Here is a 20,906-nt window from a genome sequence, read left to right as displayed (position 1 = left end):
TTTATTTACATACTGACATTGACATTGATCAACATGCTGTTTACATGGGGTAAAAAATGATGATGTCATCATGACGATAAATAATAAGTACGTACAGGTAATCACAAAACAAGCAAAACTTAAAAAATCCTTGTAAAGAGAAGAAACTAGACAGTTTGTTGACTAATTAAACCTGCTACCCTGTCTACACCAGACCAACTCCCCTGCAATGCAGGTGGCCTGCACAACTAGACTAGAGTTCAGAATAACTAAATCGGCCCTAGCACGGTAAGACAGAGTTCCTCGTTCTTTCTCCAGACCTAGAGCTTGGGCCGGGTGAAGAGTGGCTGCGACTACAGCCTCACCAAGGGAGCAACCAGTTGCATCTTTGAAGTGCCTCACACAGAAATCCATTGAGGCAATACTGCAGGGAAAAGATAGTAATTGTCATATCTAAAAAGCATTTGCAATGTGAAAGTTGCTATAGGGTAAAAAACGGTGCCAAAATCCTAATTAAAATACCTACTGGATGTGATCTACATGGGCGAACATTGTACCTACTGCAATAGAGAAACCCTCTCGAACAGCAGTGAGTATTTGATCGTAAACATTATCTTTATCAATTGTGGAGCATAGCTTAGGGCACTGCACGACATGTACTCTACCCACCCCTCACCTTCCGGCTAGTGTGTTGGTCCCTGTGAGCCTGGCTGCCCCATCCTTCACCTCCACAGTGTGAGTGCCTAGAAGGTGGGTACCGTCAGGGAGACCCATGGCAGCCAGAGCATCAGTCACCAAAAGTGCACCTGAAAAGCATAGCCACAGTAAAGAACATTTACAGTCATGTACACAGCCTGTAAAACCAGGATACGGGGGAGGCGCCCTGGGATTTCCCTCCCTAGAAATCTTAAAATTAATGATGTCATAACTACAGCACTAAAGTGCAAACCCTCGGCTGGTGACATGATAATAAAGAAACCAGAAGAGTGTGCATGTAGCATGTATGACTAGCACAGCAACTCAAGAGCAATAAAACTAAACCAGACTGTAGGGATGCTGAAACATTGAGTATGTCACATGAGACATGCACTGTGGACTGGGATCACAGCCTGGAGTCTTAGACTAAGAGAAGTATGGCTCCTTCCAGGCTAGAGTATAGGATCCAGAGTCAGTCAACAACCAGTCACAATTCTACTTTCTTGGCACGGGATCACTTCAGCTGCAAATACCTAGTCAGCAGAGGTAGTAATTCTAGCTTTCTACTTTAGTGACCCTGTTCCATTGTTTCTGGTATAGGATCACGTCAGCTGTAAGTAACCTATGTGGAAAAATCACAATGTAACATATAGGGTATCTCGAATAAAGGCCGCGTGTAGTTAGCAGCTGCCAACGGGCAAGTCTAGCTTTTGCTCGCTTTTATTCGACAAAGAAACTTTAACATCAAAATCTGCCACTATTTAAATCAAGATATTGTTGTGTGAAGGCTATCTATGCTGCAAACGCAGCGCTATGGCATCCAGGTGAGTAGAAAACCCCATCACAAACAAACAAACAAACCAACAGACTACTATACCCGCTGGCCACGGCACGGCCTCGGGTAATAAAAATGTATGACTTTTCTCCTTAAAAATGTCTATAATCTCATCAATAAAACTATAAAACTATAGACTAGTAAATGTATAGTTTGAAGCACACACAAAACCCAAATTGGACCTCAGATAACCATTCCTCAAACATTTTTCCGGGAAAGGACCCCCAGACCCTCCTCAATTAAATGTTTCCCCCTCCCGCTAAAAATCCTGTATGAAACCCTGATTTAAACGGAAATGTATAGAGAAACTTGTGAGTCAATACACCATAGATACACTGTACAAAGCTTATTGCTATAAAGCACAAGAATTAAATACAGTTACCACATACAATCGCACCTTTAGGAAAGGCAGTGTAGGCTATTCTTTGAACTGTCTCATGAGTGTGTAGACCATCAGCTATGAGACCATAGTAGACACTCCTCTCCTCCAGCTTGAGGCTTGTAAGTAGGCCCACTATGCCAGGGTCACGGTGATGGAACTGAGGGGGGGGGGGGGGGGGGTGGTGATGCTAAATGAATATCATACAGGTATAATATTATGCAAAGACTACAATACACGTGAGGGAGAAAGCTTACAGTAACTGTTAAACAAGTAGCATTACATTATCAACAGTAGGAGTTGTTAAATATGTGTATAGGGAGCTTACAATCACTGTACACCGTAAAACGGGTGGCCATTAATTTATCCAGAGGCTGTTGAATTCCAATAACTATACTATACACATATTCAGTGCAGAGTAAACCTACCGGCAGCATTGCATTGAAGAGGTGAGTGATGAGAGAGGCCCCACTCCTCACAGCTTCCTCAGCCTGTCTCAGATTAGCCATAGAGTGACCAATCGCAACAACGATCTCCTTCTCGTTTCTTCTCTCTTTCAACCACGCTATTGTCTCCAGTCCCCCCTCCAGCTCAGGTGCTAGTGTTACCAGTCGAACGTTGTCCAGTTGAGAGCCGTAGACATTTTGAAGAAGGGCGGGTGAGAGAGACGGTTGAATGAATGCTTGTTCGTGAGCTCCTTTTTTCTCTATGTTTATAAACGGCCCTTCGCAATGGACCCCCAGCACAGCGGCACCGTCCCGTCCACCTGCACGCGGAGTTAAGAGAGGCAGCACTCGTTTGTAGTAATCTGATTCAGAGGTGACGATTGTGGGGACGTATGCAGTGACTCCATGTTGCACCAGGCCCTTGCTAACACGAGAGAGACCACTGTCAACATTGTCTTTTGTTAGGGACGAGAAGTCCACACCAAATGCACCTGTGTGTACATTTAAAAAAGAAAAATACTTAAATTGACTGATGCAAGGTAGAACTGACAGATCATGGAGTATTTATACCAGTGAATGCAGATATAAAGTGTCCTTACCATTTATTTGGATATCAATGAATCCTGGTGATATGAGCAAGCCAGAGCAATCGACAACGACATCGGCCTTTTTCTTCTCCTCATAAAACAGATGCAACGGATCCAGTATTCGTCCATTTCTCACCCACAGATCCTCTCTGACCAATCTGCCATCTTCTAGGATGAGATCTCCTCCCTTGAAGCGAGTAACCAGACCTTCTTTACTAGCCATGTGGTAACTTTTGTTGTTTCCAGAGTCTGTGTTGTTTCTAGGTGGAGGTAATCACGTGACATTTGGAAACGGTTTTGTGTTATTTTTTCTAACTTCAGTCTCTTTCCAGCATCTTTAACCTCCATACTCTTTCTCTGTATAGTGCTTGCCACTTGCTTTCTGTACTTTTGGTTGCAAAATACTTGCAGGAAATCAGCTTCTACGGAATTAGGAAACTACTTGCCAAGATGTCACGTGGTCCACTGTTGAAGGTTTACAGAGAACGTGAACGGAATGGTATAAAATTCTTGGAATTCATGATTATCCAGTAGATATTTCCGTATATTGGTTACAAAAGCGCTGCAAACCACAAAACAGAAAATGGCTACCATTTGATGGGAAATGAACAAGTTAGAGAGAAATAGCTAGTTCTAGTGGAAGCTACAAGACAATTGATCGTTCTATTTTGTAGATTAGTCCTTCAAGATCTGATCTTCTATTTCCTATTATTTTTCACTCGCTGAGAGTTGTGAAATTCTTCGTTTGCTACTACAGACGGAGCTCTAGGTTTGAATTACACCCTCCTAAAAATTGAAAAAAAGGTCAAGTAAAGGCTTTTGAAGACTCTCTGCCGGCTACTGATACTACAGCAAGTCCCTAAAGAAGCTTTAAAGGCGATCTATAGTGCCTATAATGTAATCAAGCCTTCGTTTGTCTGGAATATTTTTTTTTACCGTGGAGCAAGACAAGAAATCGCCCATGGCAGAAGATATCCCCCCTACTAAAAAACTACGGTTGGACTCCACAGCAAGTGAAGGGTCTGGTAAGTGCATAGAGAGATTTAATAAAGAGAACATTATATCAATTCTTTAGTGAAAGGGGGGCTTGGCTCATAAGCTAGCTAGCTAGCTAGCTGCTAAGTTTACTGTACTGGGTAGTGTCATGAAAATTCATAGGGTATGCACCAAGGGGTTTTATTATGCTTTTTCCAGCTACTACTAGACCAGCCCTGTTTTGCGTAGTATCCGAGCCACACAAACACCGTCTCACCATATCCCCCTTGTGGTGCAATTACCTCCACACTGACACATACATGCACGATGTATTATGATTATAATTTTTTTCTCTCAGCAGAAGTGCTGAGTCAATTTCTGAACGATTTAGACAACCTACCCGATCTCTCCTCTTTGGACGGTCTTGCTGGGAATGATACGAGTGGTCTCGTTAATTCAACCTTAAATGCAAATCCTTCTCTATCTCTTCAGCAGCAGAATGTTCCGAACGCCTCTGTCACTCTCACTCCAACTCAGAATCATCAAAGGTCCAACGTTTCCCCAAGTGTCACACCACCTGTTGCGAGTCAAGTACCCACCCCCTATAGTGCTACACCTCCTCAAACGCAGCCACCCTCTATGAACCACGCTACTCCGAATGCCACCATTAACATGTACAACAACAGCCCTCGTGGAGATGTCAATTCCTCGATGTATTCCAGTTACAATGCTTCGGGCAACGCTCCGAGCCCTCAACCGATAGCGGTCAGCACTTTAGGTGACCCCACACCTGCCCTACCGTCAGTCAGCTCCACCCCTGCTCACGGAATTGTATCCATGGCACCCTCGAGCTCGATGCAAAACTTTGACCCGATGGCCAGAAATGTTACTCCTATGATGACAAATTCACCTGGTATGTCTCAACAGCCTGGAATGGTGGGCGGGGCTCCCATGTACCCTAGCTCTGGAGCGAGAATGGCAATGCCTCAAGGCTACCAAGGTAGTCATCCTGGGATGCACCACCCTGGAATGCACCCCAGCCAAATGCGATTGCAACAAGGCGGAGGAATGATGGGACCGACGATGCAAGGTGCAATGACACGTCACGTTAACCACCCAGGGATGACGATGGACGGTGGACAAATAGGACGGCCTGGAATGGTCCCACAGATGAGCCCTCAGGGTATGCACCCTCAAATGCGAGCCCAGTACAACTACGTTCAGCAGCACAGAACAATGCAAAACCCCGTGCACATGAACCCTGGAATGCATCCTGGGATGAGAAGACAGGTGCACATGTCACCTGGTGGCCAGCAAGTAATGAGTCCTGGGATGAGAATGGCCAACCCTAGTGGAATAATGTACGGCAGACCTCCTGGAGCAATGTACAACGTCCCTCAGAATCAGATCCAAACCAACCACCGTGGATTCGCTCCAACTCCTGAGCAGACGTCTCATATGCAGCAGAGTAATGCTATGAGTCAGCCACCAGTTCCAGTCACTGGCAATCCAGCAACCTCCCAGGGTGGACCATTGGCTCAGAATGACTCTTCTTTCAACAGTGGACAACAGCCACATCAAGGTGAGTGACAACGTGTTTGCTATAATTTTTCTTTGAGCTGCCTATTGACTTTTGTAGAGCTGTACGTATAATGTCTTTGTTTGTATTGTACAGTACGCACTTTTTCTTTCTTTTTCTATTATTTTGTTAGGTTTAGTATACAGTAGCTAGTGCAAGTACTCTTTTCAGCTACATGTGTATCTGGTCTTCTTGGCTGAACATTTAGGTGGATGGCATTATGTATATTTTCATTGTGATAATTTTATATACTACTTTTTGTGTTTGTACAGGCATCCCTCAGAGCAGTGGCCCTCTTCTAGGTGGAGCTGTATCCCAAGCCCCTCCCACTTTTCAGCAGACCACGCCCAACAATGCCCTGCCAGGCTCAACTGGCGGGACCCCTTCTCTCCCAGGACGCACCAACATGCAGGGAATGACTTCTGTGAGTCTATAATAGCATTTATAAAGAAATTTTCGTGATATACAGCCTGCTCCGATTTTACATGTAGTACGCGTGTGTACAGTACAATTATCGCCTGCATAATTATAGTATGTACGTCGTGTGTACATGTACTTTGTGTGTAAATTTTAGTCGCACACATGTACTGTACATATACAATACGTGTGTGCAGTGTACATTCGTTTGTAAGTCCTGAGTTTGAATCTCAGCTTTATGAACTGTTTTTTCAAAACCGAATGTTTCTGCAGGTTGATGATAATCTATTGTCTCAGAATCAGCAGCAGCAGCAACAACAGCAGCAGCAGCAACAGCAGACAACCTCTCAAGCAACTGGGGGGATGCCTAACCACCGTGTCCCCACCCCACCCCCTCCTGGATCCATCCACGTACAGAATCTATTCCCGGGTGGTGGAAACAAGCTACCACCGGGGGCTCCCCCTAACCAGACCTCGGACCCTGAGAAGAGGAAGCAGATTCAACAGCAGTTGGTGCTCCTACTCCATGCTCACAAGTGCCAGAGGAGGGAGAGAGATCAACAGGCGAGCGGTGAATATCGACCGTGTACCCTCCCACACTGCAAGACCATGAAGAGTGTGCTCAATCACATGACTGAGTGTCAGGCAGGAAGATCCTGCACCTGTAAGTGCACGTAAATCAGGACTAACAGCACGTACATGTACATGTACATGACGTATTCTCAATGCTACAGATAACTGCATGATTATATTTTAGGAACTCGCAGCTTGCCAAACTGTTCGCTTTTCATACATCTACAAGCTCGTACAGTAAATTAAAGCAAAAACTTAGAACGAGTACATATACACTACACATATACACATGCAGGGTTTCATCTAGTAGGGGGGGCTGGGGTGGACCTTCCCCCCCCCAATTTTTGTATAATAATGACATCATAACATGAGTACTGTCTATGATGTGGAATATGTAACTAGATCTACTGTGATGCACTAGCATGTAATAGGGGTGTGGTCAACAAATGTGGGAGTGGCCAAACATTTTGCGGCATGCGTAAACCTTCCCCCCCCAAACTTTTAATCCTAGATGAAACCCTGACATGTACTGTATATTTGATGTGTTTTTATGCCCTTGTATCGATATACAGATGCACACTGTGCCACGTCTCGTCAGATCATCAATCACTGGAGGAACTGTATGCGTCCTGACTGTCCTGTGTGTCTACCTCTCAAGCACCCTACACAGCAACAGCAACAACCACAACAGAAACGTGAGTTTGTACGCGTGCTGAGAATATTCTGAATCAGCTAGTAGTTGTAAGATTGCTACATTGTAGTAAACCACTGGCCAATCCTATTTTTTACCTACTGCTGATGCTAACAATATGCATAGAGTCCGGCTCTTGTACTTTGTTACATGTAGTTAGAATTATAGGCAAGCAGAATAACTTGACGTTGTTTATTCCTTGTCACCTTTTCAGAGCTTACTGGAGGTCAGCCACTTGATCTCGTTGGGTCTCAGTTTCCAAGTGGCTCTCCGGACAGTGGGCTATTCGGACTGCCTCAGGGTGGTGGAATGGGACTGGGACCCACTCCCGGTGGTGGTATCGGGCAAAATTCTGGTTCCATAATGCAAGGGCCTAACATGCAACCTCACATGCCCGGAAGAGGAATGGACCCAACTAGAACAAGTAAGACTGGTTTTTGTTTATTCGTGTGAGTGGCCCATAACTATAATCAGTCACATTTTACTCTATTGTGGTTGTAGATAAGCACACAGCAGGCTATATTGCAGTACAGTGAACTCTAATACACTGTAATTATAGGTGTACAGTGTACACAGTTCCAGTACATTTAGATGAGTCTGTGTATAAATTACTATTTCTAATTAATGCACACCCACAGTGTTTCCAGGGCCAGGACAGGGAAACAACATGGGCGGCTACAATCCTGGAGCAGTTCCTGGCCTGGGAGGACCACCGCAATCAAGCTTCCCCCTCCCCATTCCACAGTGAGTCGGTCGATCATCTCAATAGATGTTTGAGTTCGTCTAAATTTGCAGTGTAATGCAAGAGCCTTTACTGTACATACATGTACATGTACATGTACACTGTATACAATGTGTTAAAGACAGTGTACATGCATGTACATGTATGCAAACTATAATTATTATTAAGTGTCTATTAATTTGTACAGGATCACGAGCAATCCCACTCAAGCGTGGCACTCTCTTGTGAGCCCTGACCTCAGGCAGCACCTCGTTAGAAAACTGTACGTTGTACAACCAAAGTGTTTGTTGTGTGCGTGTTGTATGTGTGTCCAAGTGGTTTTGTGCAGTTCATGTACATGTATGCATGTATGGGTACATGTACAAAATAATGACCGATTTCAACTAAACCACTTTTTTGTACTTTTATCTTCTCTCACTACTATAGAGTGGAGGCCATCTATCCTGTACATGATCCCACTGCTTTGAGAGATGCTCGAGTCAAGAGTCTTATCCAGTATGCCATGAAGGTGGGTATTATTTAGAATATCACATGCTGTATTAGTACACTGTACAGTATCTGTACTCTTATACAGTGTATTCCATGTACTGTAGTGTAGAGTTGAACTATGGGAATGTTCTCCCTTCAGGTTGAGAAGGTGATGTTTGAGGCAGCTCAGAGCAGAGAGGAGTACTACAAGCTATTGGCTCAGAAGATCTACCTCATCAGGAAAGAGCTGGAGGACAGAAAGAGAAACAAGAGCAGAGGTAAAGTGTTTTGTATGTAGCGTGTTCATGTACCTGCAGTGTCATGTCATGTTTGTACGTACAGTCAGTAATGTGTCGGGAAAGTATCCATTGAATGTACAGCTAGTACAGTACATGTGTGAGTGTACTGTTGTGGCAGATACATGTAGCTCCTTAATTATCCGATTCTCTCTCTCTCTCTCCTCTTTAGGTGGTCATATGATGAACGGAGGAGACCCTTCCCACCAGGGTTACCCCGGGCAACCCTCCTCCATGCAAACCAGTAGTGGCCAATACCAGATGCCACCCACACCAGCCTCCAATATGAACCCCCCCTCTGTTACAGGCAACTCCTCGCCCCATCCAAACATCAACAGCGATCTGCCCCCAGGGTTCCCTCCCACTCCTATCCATTCCGTTGACGTCAAGAAGGAACATCCCAACCCTAACGACCCGTCTGCTCAAATCAGTATCCCTTCTCTGCCTTCCTCGGTGAAATCTGAGTTTAAGACTGAACTTCTCTCTCCCACTTATCCCCCGGGCTCTATCACCGGCCCACCGCTCTCTCAACAGCAGCAGATCAAGACAGAGCTCAACCCGAGCATTCCCCCTCCCTCCGACAACATTCCCAGTGTGCCACAGAGTACTGGTGAGTTTTGTATAATATCAACGTGTTTTAGTACATACAATTTTTTATTAATTCTTTATCTTCTTTCACTGTAGGTGTTCCGAGTGTAAAGAGAGAGTCTATTTCTGAGATGCCGCCACCATCTGCCAAACCTGCCACGCCCTCCATCCCCATGGATACCAATACACCACGGTCCCCTGCTGTCGGTACTAACTGGATTAAATCCGATCCTGCCCTTAGAAAAGGTGAGCTAACAAAAAAATGACGACAAAATCTTTATCGACTTGTCTTCTTCCATAGTGTTCTCCATTGATGAGCTTGAGGCGGCACTGAGGCCAGTGTTTAGTGCAGTATGGAACCAAGACTTGGAGTCTTTTCCATTCCGGAACCCCGTTGACCCCATGCTGCTTGGAATACCCGTGAGTGTTGGTGTACATACGTGCATCATGTGGTGACATGCATGTGCAGTACGTGTATCATTGTGTACATGCATGTACTTGTATCATGTGGTGTACATGCATGTACAGTACGTGTATCATGTGGTGTACATGCATGTACAGTACGTGTATCATGTGGTGTACATGCATGTACAGTACGTGTATCATGTGGTGTACATGCATGTACAGTACGTGTATCCTTGTGTACATACATATATCATGGTGCACTTGTACATGTATGATGGTGTTACCGAGTGCCGACAATGCAGGACTACTTTGAAGTGATCAAGAACCCTATAGACCTCACCACCGTCTCCAACAAGCTCTCTAGCGGGGAGTACAAGAGTGGATGGGAGGTGAGATCTGCACACATGTACACGTGCAGCAATGTGTACAGTGGAAAAGTTATATTTTTGCTGCGTTACGATTCTATTAATACATCAGACTGATCTTACAGTTTCTGGAACATGTACTGTACAGATCGTACCAGGCTTTACCGATAAAATGTGCATAGAGATTTTGTCTGATTTCTGATCTACGTGTACATGTTCACTATAAGCATTATCTCTGTTTTTTCATGGCGTTGTTTTGTCCCCACAGTTTTGCCATGACATGTGGCTCATGTTTGACAATGCGTGGGCCTACAACAAGAAGACATCCAGAGTGTATAAATACTGCAGCAAGCTGTCAGAGGTCTTTGATCAGCACATCGATGGAGCCATGAAGCAACTGGGGTACTGCTGTGGCATGAGGGTAAGTGTACCGTACCCTCACTGTGTATCGTGTGTGTGTGGCTGGGAATGGATGCCTGCTGTCCTACTATACAAAGCTTTACCATTCTGTGAAATTTGATGTTGAATGAAATTCTTTGCGTGGTTCTTTGTTTACAGCCTGCACTGTGTACATGTGCATGAGGTATACTTGAAAACAGATTATTATATTTTACTGGTACAGTACATAAATGTCATAACTGTGTTGTGGTGTTTGGTGTCTAGACCTGGTGGTGCAGTTGACGTGTTGAATGGCTAGTGTACATACATGTACATGTACAGTCCATGTACTCTAACAATTAAGGGTTGGGTTCAGACACATGTATATACTGTATGATAAGGTAAAGGGTGTTAGAAGAAAAAATAGCTGTAGTACCTACTCACTGTGTATGCAATGTTACTCGTCCCCCCCCCCCCCCCCTCAGTACACCTACCATCCTCAAGTGCTCTACTGCTACGGTAAACCACTGTGTACCATTCCAAGGGACTCCCCCTACTATGGCTGTCAAAACAGGTACGTATACATTGAACCATTTTGCCACAGTGCACAAATGCATGACTATATCGTGCTGAACTACATGTACATTACGTGTAACATCCTTACATCGGCTGACAAATCTACAGTACACTCTAAAAGTTGCTTCTTAAGATATGTGTATTTCCACGTGTTCACACATCAGTACTGCTGCATTTCACAGTCATTTCTCCACTCCAGGTATATTTATTGCCCCAAGTGCTTCAGTGAGATCCAGGGGGACACAGTGACGGTGGGGGATGACCCTCTATCCGCTACTAGGATACCGAAGTTACAGTTCAAGGAGTTGAAGAACAACGCCATAGACAGAGAACCGTGAGTACACAGCTGGTTGTACACTACATGTATGTGTACTAGCTGTAGCTAAGAGCTGAGAGACTTGCTTTTGTGTATTGGGTGTACACAGACAGTACACGTTTATTTAATATTCTACATGTGCGCACTGTAGTTTAAGATATGTAGCACAGTATGTATTACTCATTTTATTGGCCCCAGATTTGTGGAGTGTGTCCACTGTGGTCGTCAGATGCACCAGATCTGTGTGCTTCACCATGACCAGATAAGGCCTGGGGGCTACCAGTGCGACAGCTGCCTCTCTGCTCTGGGCAAGAAGAAGAAAGAAAACAAGTTTGTTCCCAGGCGTAAGTTTGCTGTATTCACAATGAGCAGTGGTCTTTCAGTTGTACCAAATAGCTCTTAGAATTTAATTTATTAGCTCTTTGTGAACAGGCAAATATACGTACATGTAATTGTCTTGTTAACAATTTGTTGCAACCCTGCAATCCTTTTAAATTTGGTAAATGTATTAGAGTACAGTAGCAGTACAGTACGTACATGTTATCATGTATGTAAATATGACATAAAATTAATGTTTTACCCTCCCTCCTCTGTTGTCCATAGGCCTCCCTGTTACGAAGTTGAGCTCTTACCTCGAGGAGAGAGTCAATACCATCCTCGTTGACGAGAACTCTGGAGCGGGTAATATCACCATCCGAGTGGTCTCCTCCTCCGACAAGACGCTGGACACACGCCCCCTCATGAGGGATAGGTTTGCAGGGGATTTCCCCGCTCAGTTCCCCTATCGGACCAAGGCCATGTTTGTGTTTGAGGAGATTGACGGCGTGGACGTTTGCTTCTTTGGCATGCACGTTCAGGAGTATGGGTCAGACTGTCAGGCTCCAAATACCAGGTAATATTTCTATTTAATGCATACTAACTTGTATTTAAGTAAGCATTCGCTAACGTACATGCACATGTACATGTACACGTACACGTAGGCACGGACAGTGTGTAATACATGTACATTGTATGCTCATGCACTGGTTGTTCCTCGTACAGGCGTGTGTACATCTCCTACCTGGACAGTGTGCACTTCTTCAAGCCCAGACTCTTCAGAACCAAAGTCTACCACGAGCTTCTCATTGGTTACCTGGAGTTCTGTAAATCCAATGGGTGAGTTCAACTATCCCCTTTGTACATGTACAAGTCTTGTATGTACAGTGTATACATGCACAACTGTGTACAACAATAGACATGACCCCTCCCCCCTCCCTCCAGATTCATGACGGCTCACATTTGGGCATGCCCCCCCAGCGAGGGAGATGACTACATTTTCCATTGCCACCCCCTCGAGCAGAAGATCCCCAAGCCCAAGAGGCTGAGTGACTGGTACAGGAAGATGCTCGACACTGCCAAGGAGATGAACGTCATCTATGACTATAAAGTGAGCCTATATAGTAGTACCTATGCCGCCCCCTATTAACTTAGCTAGAGCTACGTGTATCTTTTTGGGTTATAATACTTGGGTACGATGTGCACATTGATTACAAGCTTGTCTCCCCTACAGGATATATTCAAAAACTGTACTGATGATGGGGTTACCTTGGTGACAGAGCTGCCATACTTTGAGGGTGACTTTTGGCCAAATGTTCTGGAAGAATTCATCAAAGAACTTGACCAGGAAGCCAGGGAGAGAGAAGCCTCAGAGTTAGCATCTGAGGTGAGAATCTTTTCCCCCTTAGTTGTTGGATTTTGCTTGCAGCCATTGAAATGACTTTGTAGCTGATTATTATAACATGTTGTATTTCTTCCTTAGGTCCCAAAGAAAGCTGGCAAGCGTGGCACTAACAAGAAGGGCAGTAAGAAAGCTAGTGGAGCTCGAAACAAGTCCACCAAAAAGGGTGGTATCATGCTGGGTGGTGACGACCTCTCCTCCAAGGTTTACCAAACCATGGATAAGCACAAAGACGTTTTCTTCACTGTCCTCCTGCACCCCCCCTCCTCTGACTCCTCCCCCCTCCCCGGGACTACAGACCCGGACCAACTCATCAACTGTGACCTCATGGACGGGAGAGATGCTTTCCTCACTATGTCACGTGAGAGGCACTGGGAGTTCTCGTCGCTGAGACGCGCCAAGTTCTCGTCCATCTCGATGGTCTATGAGCTACATACTCAGAGCGAGGACAAGTTCATGTACAACTGCAACAGCTGTCACTTGGACGTGGTGGCCAGATATCACTGCACTGAGTGTGACGTGAGTGTACTTGTGTGTGTGTGTTTGTGTGTGTGTGTGTGTGTGTGTGTGTGTGTGTGTGTGTGTGTGTGTGTGTGTGTGTGTGTGTGTGTGTGTGTGTGTGTGTGTGTGTGTGTGTGTGTGTGTGTGTGTGTGTGTGTGTGTGTGTGTGTGTGTGTGTGTGTGTGTGTGTGTGTGTGTGTGTGTGTGTGTGTGTGTGTGTGTGTGTGTGTGTGTGTGTGTGTGTGTGTGTGTGTGTGTGTGTGTGTGTGTGTGTGTGTGTGTGTGTGTGTGTGTGTGTGTGTGTGTGTGTGTGTGTGTGTGTACGTGTGTGTGTGTGTGTGTGTGTGTGCTTATACATGTACATGACTGAGCATAACAAATCTGGTATAGGGCATGTACAAGACATGTATATCATTCCTATAAACGTGTGGCTAATTGTGACTCTTTTAATAAGCTGGGTATTGCCTGAGCAGGCAAATAGAATTGTTCCAAAGTTTTTTGGAGCACGATTACAATGTACATGTACATGCATGTAAAGCCACACATGTACTCATAGTGATTGTGTTTTCATCTCTCTTGCAGGACTTTGACCTTTGCATCAAGTGCTACAAGGATGTTAGCCATAAACACCAGATGGTGAAACTAGGACTTGATATTGACGACCCACAATCTAACGAATCGAAGCAGCTGGACCCACAGAAAGCTCGCCAGGCCTCGATTGAGAAGTGCATTCGTGCTCTGATACATGCCACCCAGTGCAGGGACCCTCACTGCAAGCAACCCAGCTGTATCAAGATGAAGAAAGTACTCACTCACACCAGGGAATGCAAACTCATGCTTGCCAGAAAATGGAACCAGTGTACCATCTGCAAACAGTTTGTCCTGCTCTGTATCTCTCATGCCAAGAACTGCACTGACGATGCTTGTCGTGTACCTCTCTGTGCTACCATCAAAAAGAACCTCAAGGAGCAGCGAAAACAACGGACTGTGGAAACGAACCGATTTGCTCAGCAGAGGGTAGCACGTATGGCTAATATGCTCACCAGTAATGGCTCCTCTGGCGGTAATGCTTCATCTCCACAACAGTCATCCTCAACTCACGTCTCGCCACAGGGGAAGAATCCAAACCCAGCCGCTCCCTCTCCAGTTGCCCCTCGATCTGTCGGTAAAGGAGGCCCCAAGACGCCTGGCACACCCGGAGGAAAAGGACGAATGATGACCAATCCTTCGTCCGTTGGAATGGGTGGAGCCACTGTCCCTGGCCTAGCACAAGCTGGCAAGCCTGAGCAGAACATGCATCCTGTGCCTCCTAATGTTACTGTGACGCAGTCCCCACGGATGGATGGAGAGATGCAAATCAAGAAGGTGTCAAGTCCACCTATCGAGCAGCTGGTTGCAATGCTTAGAGACCCTAATAAAAGAGAAATGGCACAACAGTACCTTAACAGCAACCCTGAATTGAAGCAACGAGTTCAAATGGTGTTGAACAGTACTAGAGTGAACCCTCAGAACATGATGTATCACAACCCGACAGGTGGAAATCCGATGTACAACACTCAACAGATGCGAACGAATGCAATGTACCACTCTCACTCAAACTATGGGCACCCACAGCAACAGCAACAGATGATGCGATACCCCGCCAACCACCCTCAATATCCCATGTCCACTCAGACTAGAATGGCCCCAGGTAACTATCCTCCTCAACGAACTCCGTACCAGAATACAGCTCACCAGAACCACCCCACTCTCCAGCGAATGCTCACCTCAGGAACCCCCCAGCAGCAGTATGCCACTCAGCAACAGCAGCACTCTTATAATCCTCAGATGCCCTCGCACCACTTAGGACCCCCTCCCCAGTACCCCGCTACAATGGGGCAACACCCCATGCCGCAGACAGCTGGCTATCCTCAAGTGCTCGGCCAGCAGGCACGCCCAGTTCCGGCCCCCTCACCGATGGGACCGCAGCATATGCCCCAACAGATGCAGTACAGTGGTACCAATCAAGGCATGGTAATGGACCAAATGGAACCAAATTTTATGTATCAGCAAAGTCAGCCTCAACAGTACGCTCTGAACTCGTCAAACAACAACAACAGTTATTCCCAAGGTGACATGTTGAGTGCACTCACACCTCAAGATAGGCTCTCAAAATTTGTTGAGAAGTTATAACCACAATGGAACTTTAATACTGTAATAATGTCTAGTTTCATTCTTCTAACTGTCTTTCTGAATGGGCTACTCATTTCAAATTCATCATGGTTTGTATTTATAGTGCTCTCGCTCAGTGTTGTACGTTTTCTCTTCTCTGTGATTTCAATCTGTGTTTTGTCATAGACCTATGAACACCATTTAATTAAGCTTTCTGTCCTGTTTTATTTTGCACTCCCAGTTTAATAATGTCCCAACCTAGGTATGCTCAAAGATATATATGTTAGCATCTCATTCTTTGCTATTCATTCACATTCAAGACTTGTGCTGCACTTCAAACAGTCTGTTCCATTTTCTATTTGGGGAACAAAAATGTCATTTCATTTTTTGCTTTTATCACAAGCACTCACACCATAACAGTAATGTGTGTTACTATTTTCTCTTCTTTACTTGAAACATGTTCATTGTGTATTTATGTGCATGATGTTTGCTAATGATTGTGTCCAAGATATTTGGGGGTGCATGCGTTCCATTAGATAAAAATCGGTCTTCTGTGGTGCTTACTCTCTCAGTGTCTGACGACCTTTACCTAACAGATCTGAGCCGTGTAACTGCACCTACGACCTTTACCAACTCACGTGGAGCTGAGCAATGGGAGTCATCAGAAGTGGAGACTAGTCAGATAGCTAGAGCGCGTAGTAAGTAGCATTCTTCTAAGGATCAATTAAATAAAGGTACCTATCAAGTATTTAGGCTGTTCTCTCTTTATAGATGAAGCTGCGGTGCCCCGATCCAAGAGATATAGAAAGGACAAACGTGAGTGCATGTGATACAATCATACACACAATTATGTGTGATCCCTTTTAATATGCATTGATTTTCTCAGCATGGGACAGTGAGGACATTGACCACTGGAAGATAGAGGAGTTTAAATCTGGAGACATGTCACAGCCCCTAATTAATGGAAGAGAGCTCCTTTGCCACCCTCTTCCCCAAGTACAGAGAGCATTACCTGCAGAAGGCGTGGCCTCACGTCACTAAGGCACTCAAGGAGTAAGTAAGTTAACCTAGTATACAATGGTCCTCTTGAATGCATCTCTTGTTTCTGCATCTCTTCTCACAGGGTGTATCCTGTCGTCTTGACCTGATAGAGGGTAGTATGACTGTGTCCACCACTCGCAAGACCTGGGACCCTTACGTCATCGTCAAAGCTAGAGACCTCATCAAGCTACTGGCAAGGAGTGTCCCTTTTGAGCAGGTGAGAGTAAAATCATCTCACTGATACTTTATATACAGTATATAGTACGCAATAAATTATAATCATCACCGACATGGATCTGCCTATACATTTTCAAATAGTGGCTATTTTAATACTCATGTCAATACCGAAAACTCTAAAGGTGAAAACGGGCCATTTTGATAGCGACTTTGAATGCTTACAACTTTAGTTAAGATTGTTCACAATATTTATGTCTTTTGTAGCCCTTTGAAATACCTATCTCACATACACGTAGTTAGACTGTTAGTACTGGCAACCAATATTGGAAGATCTCTGCATTAATCGTTGAAATCGAATACAAACATTAGGGCAGCTGAAAGAGTCCCTAAAAAAATATTACCTGTAATTAACTGACTGTATTTATTCCATGTGCGTGATTCAGCTTACATGCATTTTTTTATGCAGTCAGAGAGTATTCCCACTGCTTTCACGCCCCCCACACTTCACACACGTGTGTGTGATATGACCTTGTGTGGGGTGGAATTTGCTCTGTGGGACATTTATGTACTTTACACTACTGGTGCTGCATTTCTGGCTTGAAAACACCTCTATTGGGTAAAGGTTGTCTTTCTTCTTCACTTCACAGGCCACTCGTCTTCTCCAAGACAACGTAGCCTGTGATATCATCAGGAGCAAATCACTGGTGCGAAACAAGGAGAGATTGTACGTCGACAGCAGCGTCTGATTGGTCCAAACGGTGCCACCCTGAAGGCGATTGAGCTGCTCACCCATGCATGCTACATCCTGGTGCAGGGTAACACAGTGTCTGCTCTGGGCTCTTTCAAAGGCCTCAGACAAGTGAGGAAGATTGTGGAGGACACTATGAAGAACATGCACCCTGTTTACAACATCAAGGTGAAGTGTACTGTATGAAGTATACACTTCAGTAAGCAGGTCACCCTCGATGATACAGCCAGGTTTATGTCCCCTAAGACATGAGTAGGCCACAATACAGCCACCGTTTGTCTGCCCAAGGGTGACCATTATAATTATAGAGACAGATTAAAAAAAGCTACTGAGTGTACAAATGCAGTGTATGACTGACAGAACTCCACTTATTAATAGTGATTGTTGAATATGTGTGTGGTGTGTGTGTGCAGGTCAAACAAGCAACTGTGTCTGAGCAGAGGAAAGCTGAGAGGCAGAGTGTGTTCCAACCTCCTCCTGTCTCGGTAGACAACAGAGTGTGTTCCAACCTCCTCCTGTCTCGGTAGACAAAGGCCGTTAGTATAATTCTTTACTATTCATTCACATTCAAGACTTGTGCTGCACTTCAAACAGTCTTTTCCATTTTCTTTTTGGGAAAATAATGTTATTTTGCTTTATCACAAGCACTCACACCATAACAGTAATGTGTGTTACTATTTTCTTTTCTTTACTTGAATCTCTTTACTTGAAACAGTTTTGTGTCTGGGGTGCATGCGTTCCATTAGATACAAATCGGCCTTTTAGTGTTTACTAATTAAGTGTCTGATTACCTTTACCAAACGGACCTGAGTAAATTCACTTACGACCTTTACCAACTCACGTGGAGTTAAAGATGGAGTCATCAGAAGTGGAGACTAGCCAGAGAGCACGTCGTAAACACCACTCTTCTAAGGATGAATTAAATGAAGGTCTGCGTACTACAAGTATAAACTCTATTAATTTTAGTCTGCTTCTCTCTTAGATAAAGCTGAGGTGCCCCGATCCAAGAGATATAGAAAGGACAAACGTGAGTGATTGCGGTACACACATAATTATGTGTATTTAATAGTGATCCCTTTATGCATTGAATCTCTCAGCATGGGACAGTGAGGACATTGACCACTGGAAGATAGAGGAGTTCAAGTCTGGAGACATGTCACAACCCCTAATGGAGGAGAGCTCCTTTGCCACCCTCTTCCCCAAGTACAGAGAGCGTTACCTGCAGAAGGCTTGGCCTCACGTCACTAAGGCACTCAAGGAGCAAGTAAGTCAACCTAGTATACAATGGTCCTCTTATCAATCCGTAGTATAATTGCGGTCAATATTTATTGTAGCCGTGTGTCACTGCAGCTTCCAAATTAAGCTCTGAAGTTCAGCTGTTACTGACGGCAGACTAATGCATCTCTTGTTTCTGCATCTCTTCTCACAGGGTGTGTCCTGTCGTCTTGACCTGATAGAGGGTAGTATGACTGTGTCCACCACTCGCAAAACCTGGGACCCTTACATCATCGTTAAGGCTAGAGACCTCATCAAACTACTGGCAAGGAGTGTTCCTTTTGAGCAGGTGGGAGCAAGATCATCTCGTTGATACTTCATATACAGTGTACAGTACGCGCAATTCAAGTTATGGCAGCTTGCCTCTAATTATCATAATTATTAACTGACTGTATTTATTCCATGTGCGTGATTCAGCTTACATGCACTTTTTTATGCAGTCAGAGAGTATTCCCCACTGCTTTCACGCCCCCCACACTCACACACGTGTGTGTGATGTGACCTTGTGTGGGGTGGAATTTGCTCTGTGGGACATTTATATAGTTTACACTACTGGTGCTGCATGATATTTTTTACTCTATTGGGTAAAGATTGTACTGCCCCTTCATAGGCCACTCGTGTTCTCCAAGACGATGTAGCCTGTGACATCATCAAGATAAAATCGCTGGTGCGGAACAAGGAGAGATTTGTACGTCGACGACAACGTCTGATTGGTCCAAACGGTGCCACCCTGAAGGCGATTGAGCTGCTCACCCAATGCTACATCCTGGTGCAGGGTAACACAGTGTCTGCTCTTGGCTCTTTCAAAGGCCTCAAACAAGTGAGGAAGATTGTGGAGGACACTATGAAGAACGTGCACCCTGTTTACAACATCAAGGTGAAGTGTACTGTATGAAGTATACACTTCAGTAAGCAGGTCACCCTCGATGATACAGCCAGGTTTATGTCCCCTAAATCACGAGTAAGCCACAATACAGCCACTGTTTGTCTGCCCAAGGGTGATCATTATATAGAGACAGATAAAAAAAAAACTACTGAGTGTAATCCTGTGCAGTGTGTGTGTATGGTTAGGTTAATAGTTTACCTGGTATATATGCTGAATGCTACAATAACATAGATACACATGCCTCTATGCACAGTGTCAATGTAGCAATTGCTTCTCTCCCTCTCCCACACATACACAGACACTGATGATCAAACGAGAGCTGATGAAAGACCCTGCCCTCGCTAAAGAGTCCTGGGATCGGTTCCTACCAAAGTTCCCCAAATCCACTGTCCCCAGACGCAAAATCAAGATTAATGAAAAGAAAAATTATACTCCATTCCCCCCTCCCCAGCCGGAGAGCAAGGTGGGTGTGGTTTACGGGTGTGGTCTGTATTGAGTATCTGCTCTGTGTGTAGCTGGACAAAGAGCTGGCGTCTGGAGAGTATTTTATGAAGGAGAAGGAGAGATTGGCTTTAAAGAAGGAGAAAAAGAAGGTATAGTGTTAAACATATGCATTATTAAGGGGTATGAATGTACCTATAGATGTGCGTACATGTTGTGTGTGACAATTTTTGAACTTAGTGCACTTAATAGTTATACGTTCAATAGTGGCTATTATTAATAGTGATTGTTGGATGTGTGTGTGTGCAGGCCAAGCAAACAACTGTGTCTGAGCAGAAGAAAGCTGAGAGACAGAGTGTGTTCCAACCTCCTCCTGTCTCGGTAGACAAGGGGCATAGCCAGCAAGACGAGTCTGAGGGTGGAGTGGAAAAAGTGGATGTGTCAGCTATGAAGAAGAAATTCTCTAAAGCTCTGAAGAAAGTGAGTGGTGGATGCGTATAGCTACATGTATTCATGCAATCATATTACACCGTTTATTCTGTAGGTTGGTGAAAGATCAAAGAAGAGTAAGAGTTCTTCTATTACATGACAATGGATTGAACTTATTAAACAATTAATATTATGTCCTTTTTTGTCTTTGTACAATCATGTTAATTCTCATCATGTTCTCGTAACACT

The 20,906-nt window shown here is 44.6% G+C and overlaps 4 protein-coding genes across 5 annotated transcripts; 3 read left to right on the top strand and 1 right to left on the bottom strand.

Moving 5' to 3' along the window:
- Positions 1 to 13: 13 nt before the first annotated feature.
- LOC135350656 (N-acetylglucosamine-6-phosphate deacetylase-like) lies at positions 14 to 3,393 on the bottom strand. Its single transcript, XM_064549514.1, has 6 exons — positions 3,239 to 3,393; positions 2,935 to 3,182; positions 2,318 to 2,826; positions 1,908 to 2,049; positions 656 to 785; positions 14 to 403 (listed from the first exon to the last, which is right to left on the bottom strand). Exons 1-6 carry the CDS (start codon positions 3,268 to 3,270, stop codon positions 163 to 165), a joined length of 1,302 nt encoding a protein of 433 aa, XP_064405584.1. The 5' UTR covers positions 3,271 to 3,393; the 3' UTR covers positions 14 to 162.
- Positions 3,394 to 3,465: 72 nt separating this feature from the next.
- On the top strand, positions 3,466 to 16,157 carry LOC135350648 (protein cbp-1-like). Of its 2 annotated transcripts, none has more exons than XM_064549503.1 (24): positions 3,466 to 3,947; positions 4,259 to 5,479; positions 5,749 to 5,900; positions 6,167 to 6,557; positions 7,039 to 7,161; positions 7,372 to 7,581; positions 7,796 to 7,901; positions 8,087 to 8,161; positions 8,326 to 8,407; positions 8,528 to 8,645; positions 8,836 to 9,273; positions 9,348 to 9,497; positions 9,553 to 9,671; positions 9,959 to 10,045; positions 10,290 to 10,442; positions 10,885 to 10,973; positions 11,175 to 11,309; positions 11,490 to 11,635; positions 11,895 to 12,183; positions 12,333 to 12,446; positions 12,552 to 12,717; positions 12,841 to 12,993; positions 13,090 to 13,527; positions 14,092 to 16,157. In XM_064549503.1, the coding sequence occupies exons 1-24, from the start codon at positions 3,884 to 3,886 to the stop codon at positions 15,679 to 15,681; spliced, it is 6,609 nt and encodes a 2,202-aa protein (XP_064405573.1). In that variant the 5' UTR covers positions 3,466 to 3,883; the 3' UTR covers positions 15,682 to 16,157. The 2 variants fall into 2 exon arrangements, with proteins under 2 accessions (XP_064405573.1, XP_064405572.1); XM_064549502.1 differs by having other exon boundaries at positions 4,256 to 5,479.
- A 464-nt stretch (positions 16,158 to 16,621) lies between these two features.
- Positions 16,622 to 18,153, top strand: LOC135349787 (uncharacterized). The gene is made up of 4 exons (XM_064548397.1): positions 16,622 to 16,702; positions 16,784 to 16,918; positions 17,693 to 17,794; positions 18,040 to 18,153. Exons 1-4 carry the CDS (start codon positions 16,622 to 16,624, stop codon positions 18,151 to 18,153), a joined length of 432 nt encoding a protein of 143 aa, XP_064404467.1.
- A 244-nt stretch (positions 18,154 to 18,397) lies between these two features.
- LOC135350657 (uncharacterized) lies at positions 18,398 to 20,891 on the top strand. Its single transcript, XM_064549515.1, has 9 exons — positions 18,398 to 18,555; positions 18,609 to 18,653; positions 18,724 to 18,890; positions 19,056 to 19,190; positions 19,512 to 19,778; positions 20,086 to 20,250; positions 20,303 to 20,380; positions 20,538 to 20,708; positions 20,773 to 20,891. Exons 1-9 carry the CDS (start codon positions 18,480 to 18,482, stop codon positions 20,815 to 20,817), a joined length of 1,149 nt encoding a protein of 382 aa, XP_064405585.1. The 5' UTR covers positions 18,398 to 18,479; the 3' UTR covers positions 20,818 to 20,891.
- The last annotated feature ends 15 nt before the right edge of the window (positions 20,892 to 20,906 follow it).

The sequence above is a fragment of the Halichondria panicea genome, chromosome 16, assembly GCF_963675165.1.
Source record: "Halichondria panicea chromosome 16, odHalPani1.1, whole genome shotgun sequence".
Taxonomy (NCBI): domain Eukaryota; kingdom Metazoa; phylum Porifera; class Demospongiae; order Suberitida; family Halichondriidae; genus Halichondria; species Halichondria panicea.
Note: the sequence above shows the minus strand (reverse complement) of the source record. Positions and strands in the feature narration are given on the sequence as shown.

What these genes read in the sequence shown, in the direction of transcription:
- LOC135350656 (XM_064549514.1), bottom strand. Translation starts at nt 3,270, where the DNA reads ATGGAGGTTAAAGATGCTGGAAAGAGACTGAA. An exon ending in TCTTCAATGCAATGCTGCCG is followed by an intron (nt 2,050 to 2,317) that starts GTAGGTTTACTC and finishes CCCCCCCCTCAG; the next exon opens with TTCCATCACCGTGACCCTGG. An exon ending in CTACACTGCCTTTCCTAAAG is followed by an intron (nt 786 to 1,907) that starts GTGCGATTGTAT and finishes TATGCTTTTCAG; the next exon opens with GTGCACTTTTGGTGACTGAT.
- LOC135350648 (XM_064549502.1), top strand. Translation starts at nt 3,884, where the DNA reads ATGGCAGAAGATATCCCCCCTACTAAAAAACTACGGTTGGACTCCACA. An exon ending in TGTCAGGCTCCAAATACCAG is followed by an intron (nt 12,184 to 12,332) that starts GTAATATTTCTA and finishes TTCCTCGTACAG; the next exon opens with GCGTGTGTACATCTCCTACC. An exon ending in ATCACTGCACTGAGTGTGAC is followed by an intron (nt 13,528 to 14,091) that starts GTGAGTGTACTT and finishes TCTCTCTTGCAG; the next exon opens with GACTTTGACCTTTGCATCAA.
- LOC135349787 (XM_064548397.1), top strand. Translation starts at nt 16,622, where the DNA reads ATGGAAGAGAGCTCCTTTGCCACCCTCTTCCCCAAGTACAGAGAGCAT. An exon ending in CGTGGCCTCACGTCACTAAG is followed by an intron (nt 16,703 to 16,783) that starts GCACTCAAGGAG and finishes CTCTTCTCACAG; the next exon opens with GGTGTATCCTGTCGTCTTGA. An exon ending in GGAGTGTCCCTTTTGAGCAG is followed by an intron (nt 16,919 to 17,692) that starts GTGAGAGTAAAA and finishes ATCCTGGTGCAG; the next exon opens with GGTAACACAGTGTCTGCTCT.
- LOC135350657 (XM_064549515.1), top strand. Translation starts at nt 18,480, where the DNA reads ATGGAGTCATCAGAAGTGGAGACTAGCCAGAGAGCACGTCGTAAACAC. An exon ending in ACCCTGTTTACAACATCAAG is followed by an intron (nt 19,779 to 20,085) that starts GTGAAGTGTACT and finishes ACACATACACAG; the next exon opens with ACACTGATGATCAAACGAGA. An exon ending in TCTCTAAAGCTCTGAAGAAA is followed by an intron (nt 20,709 to 20,772) that starts GTGAGTGGTGGA and finishes TTTATTCTGTAG; the next exon opens with GTTGGTGAAAGATCAAAGAA.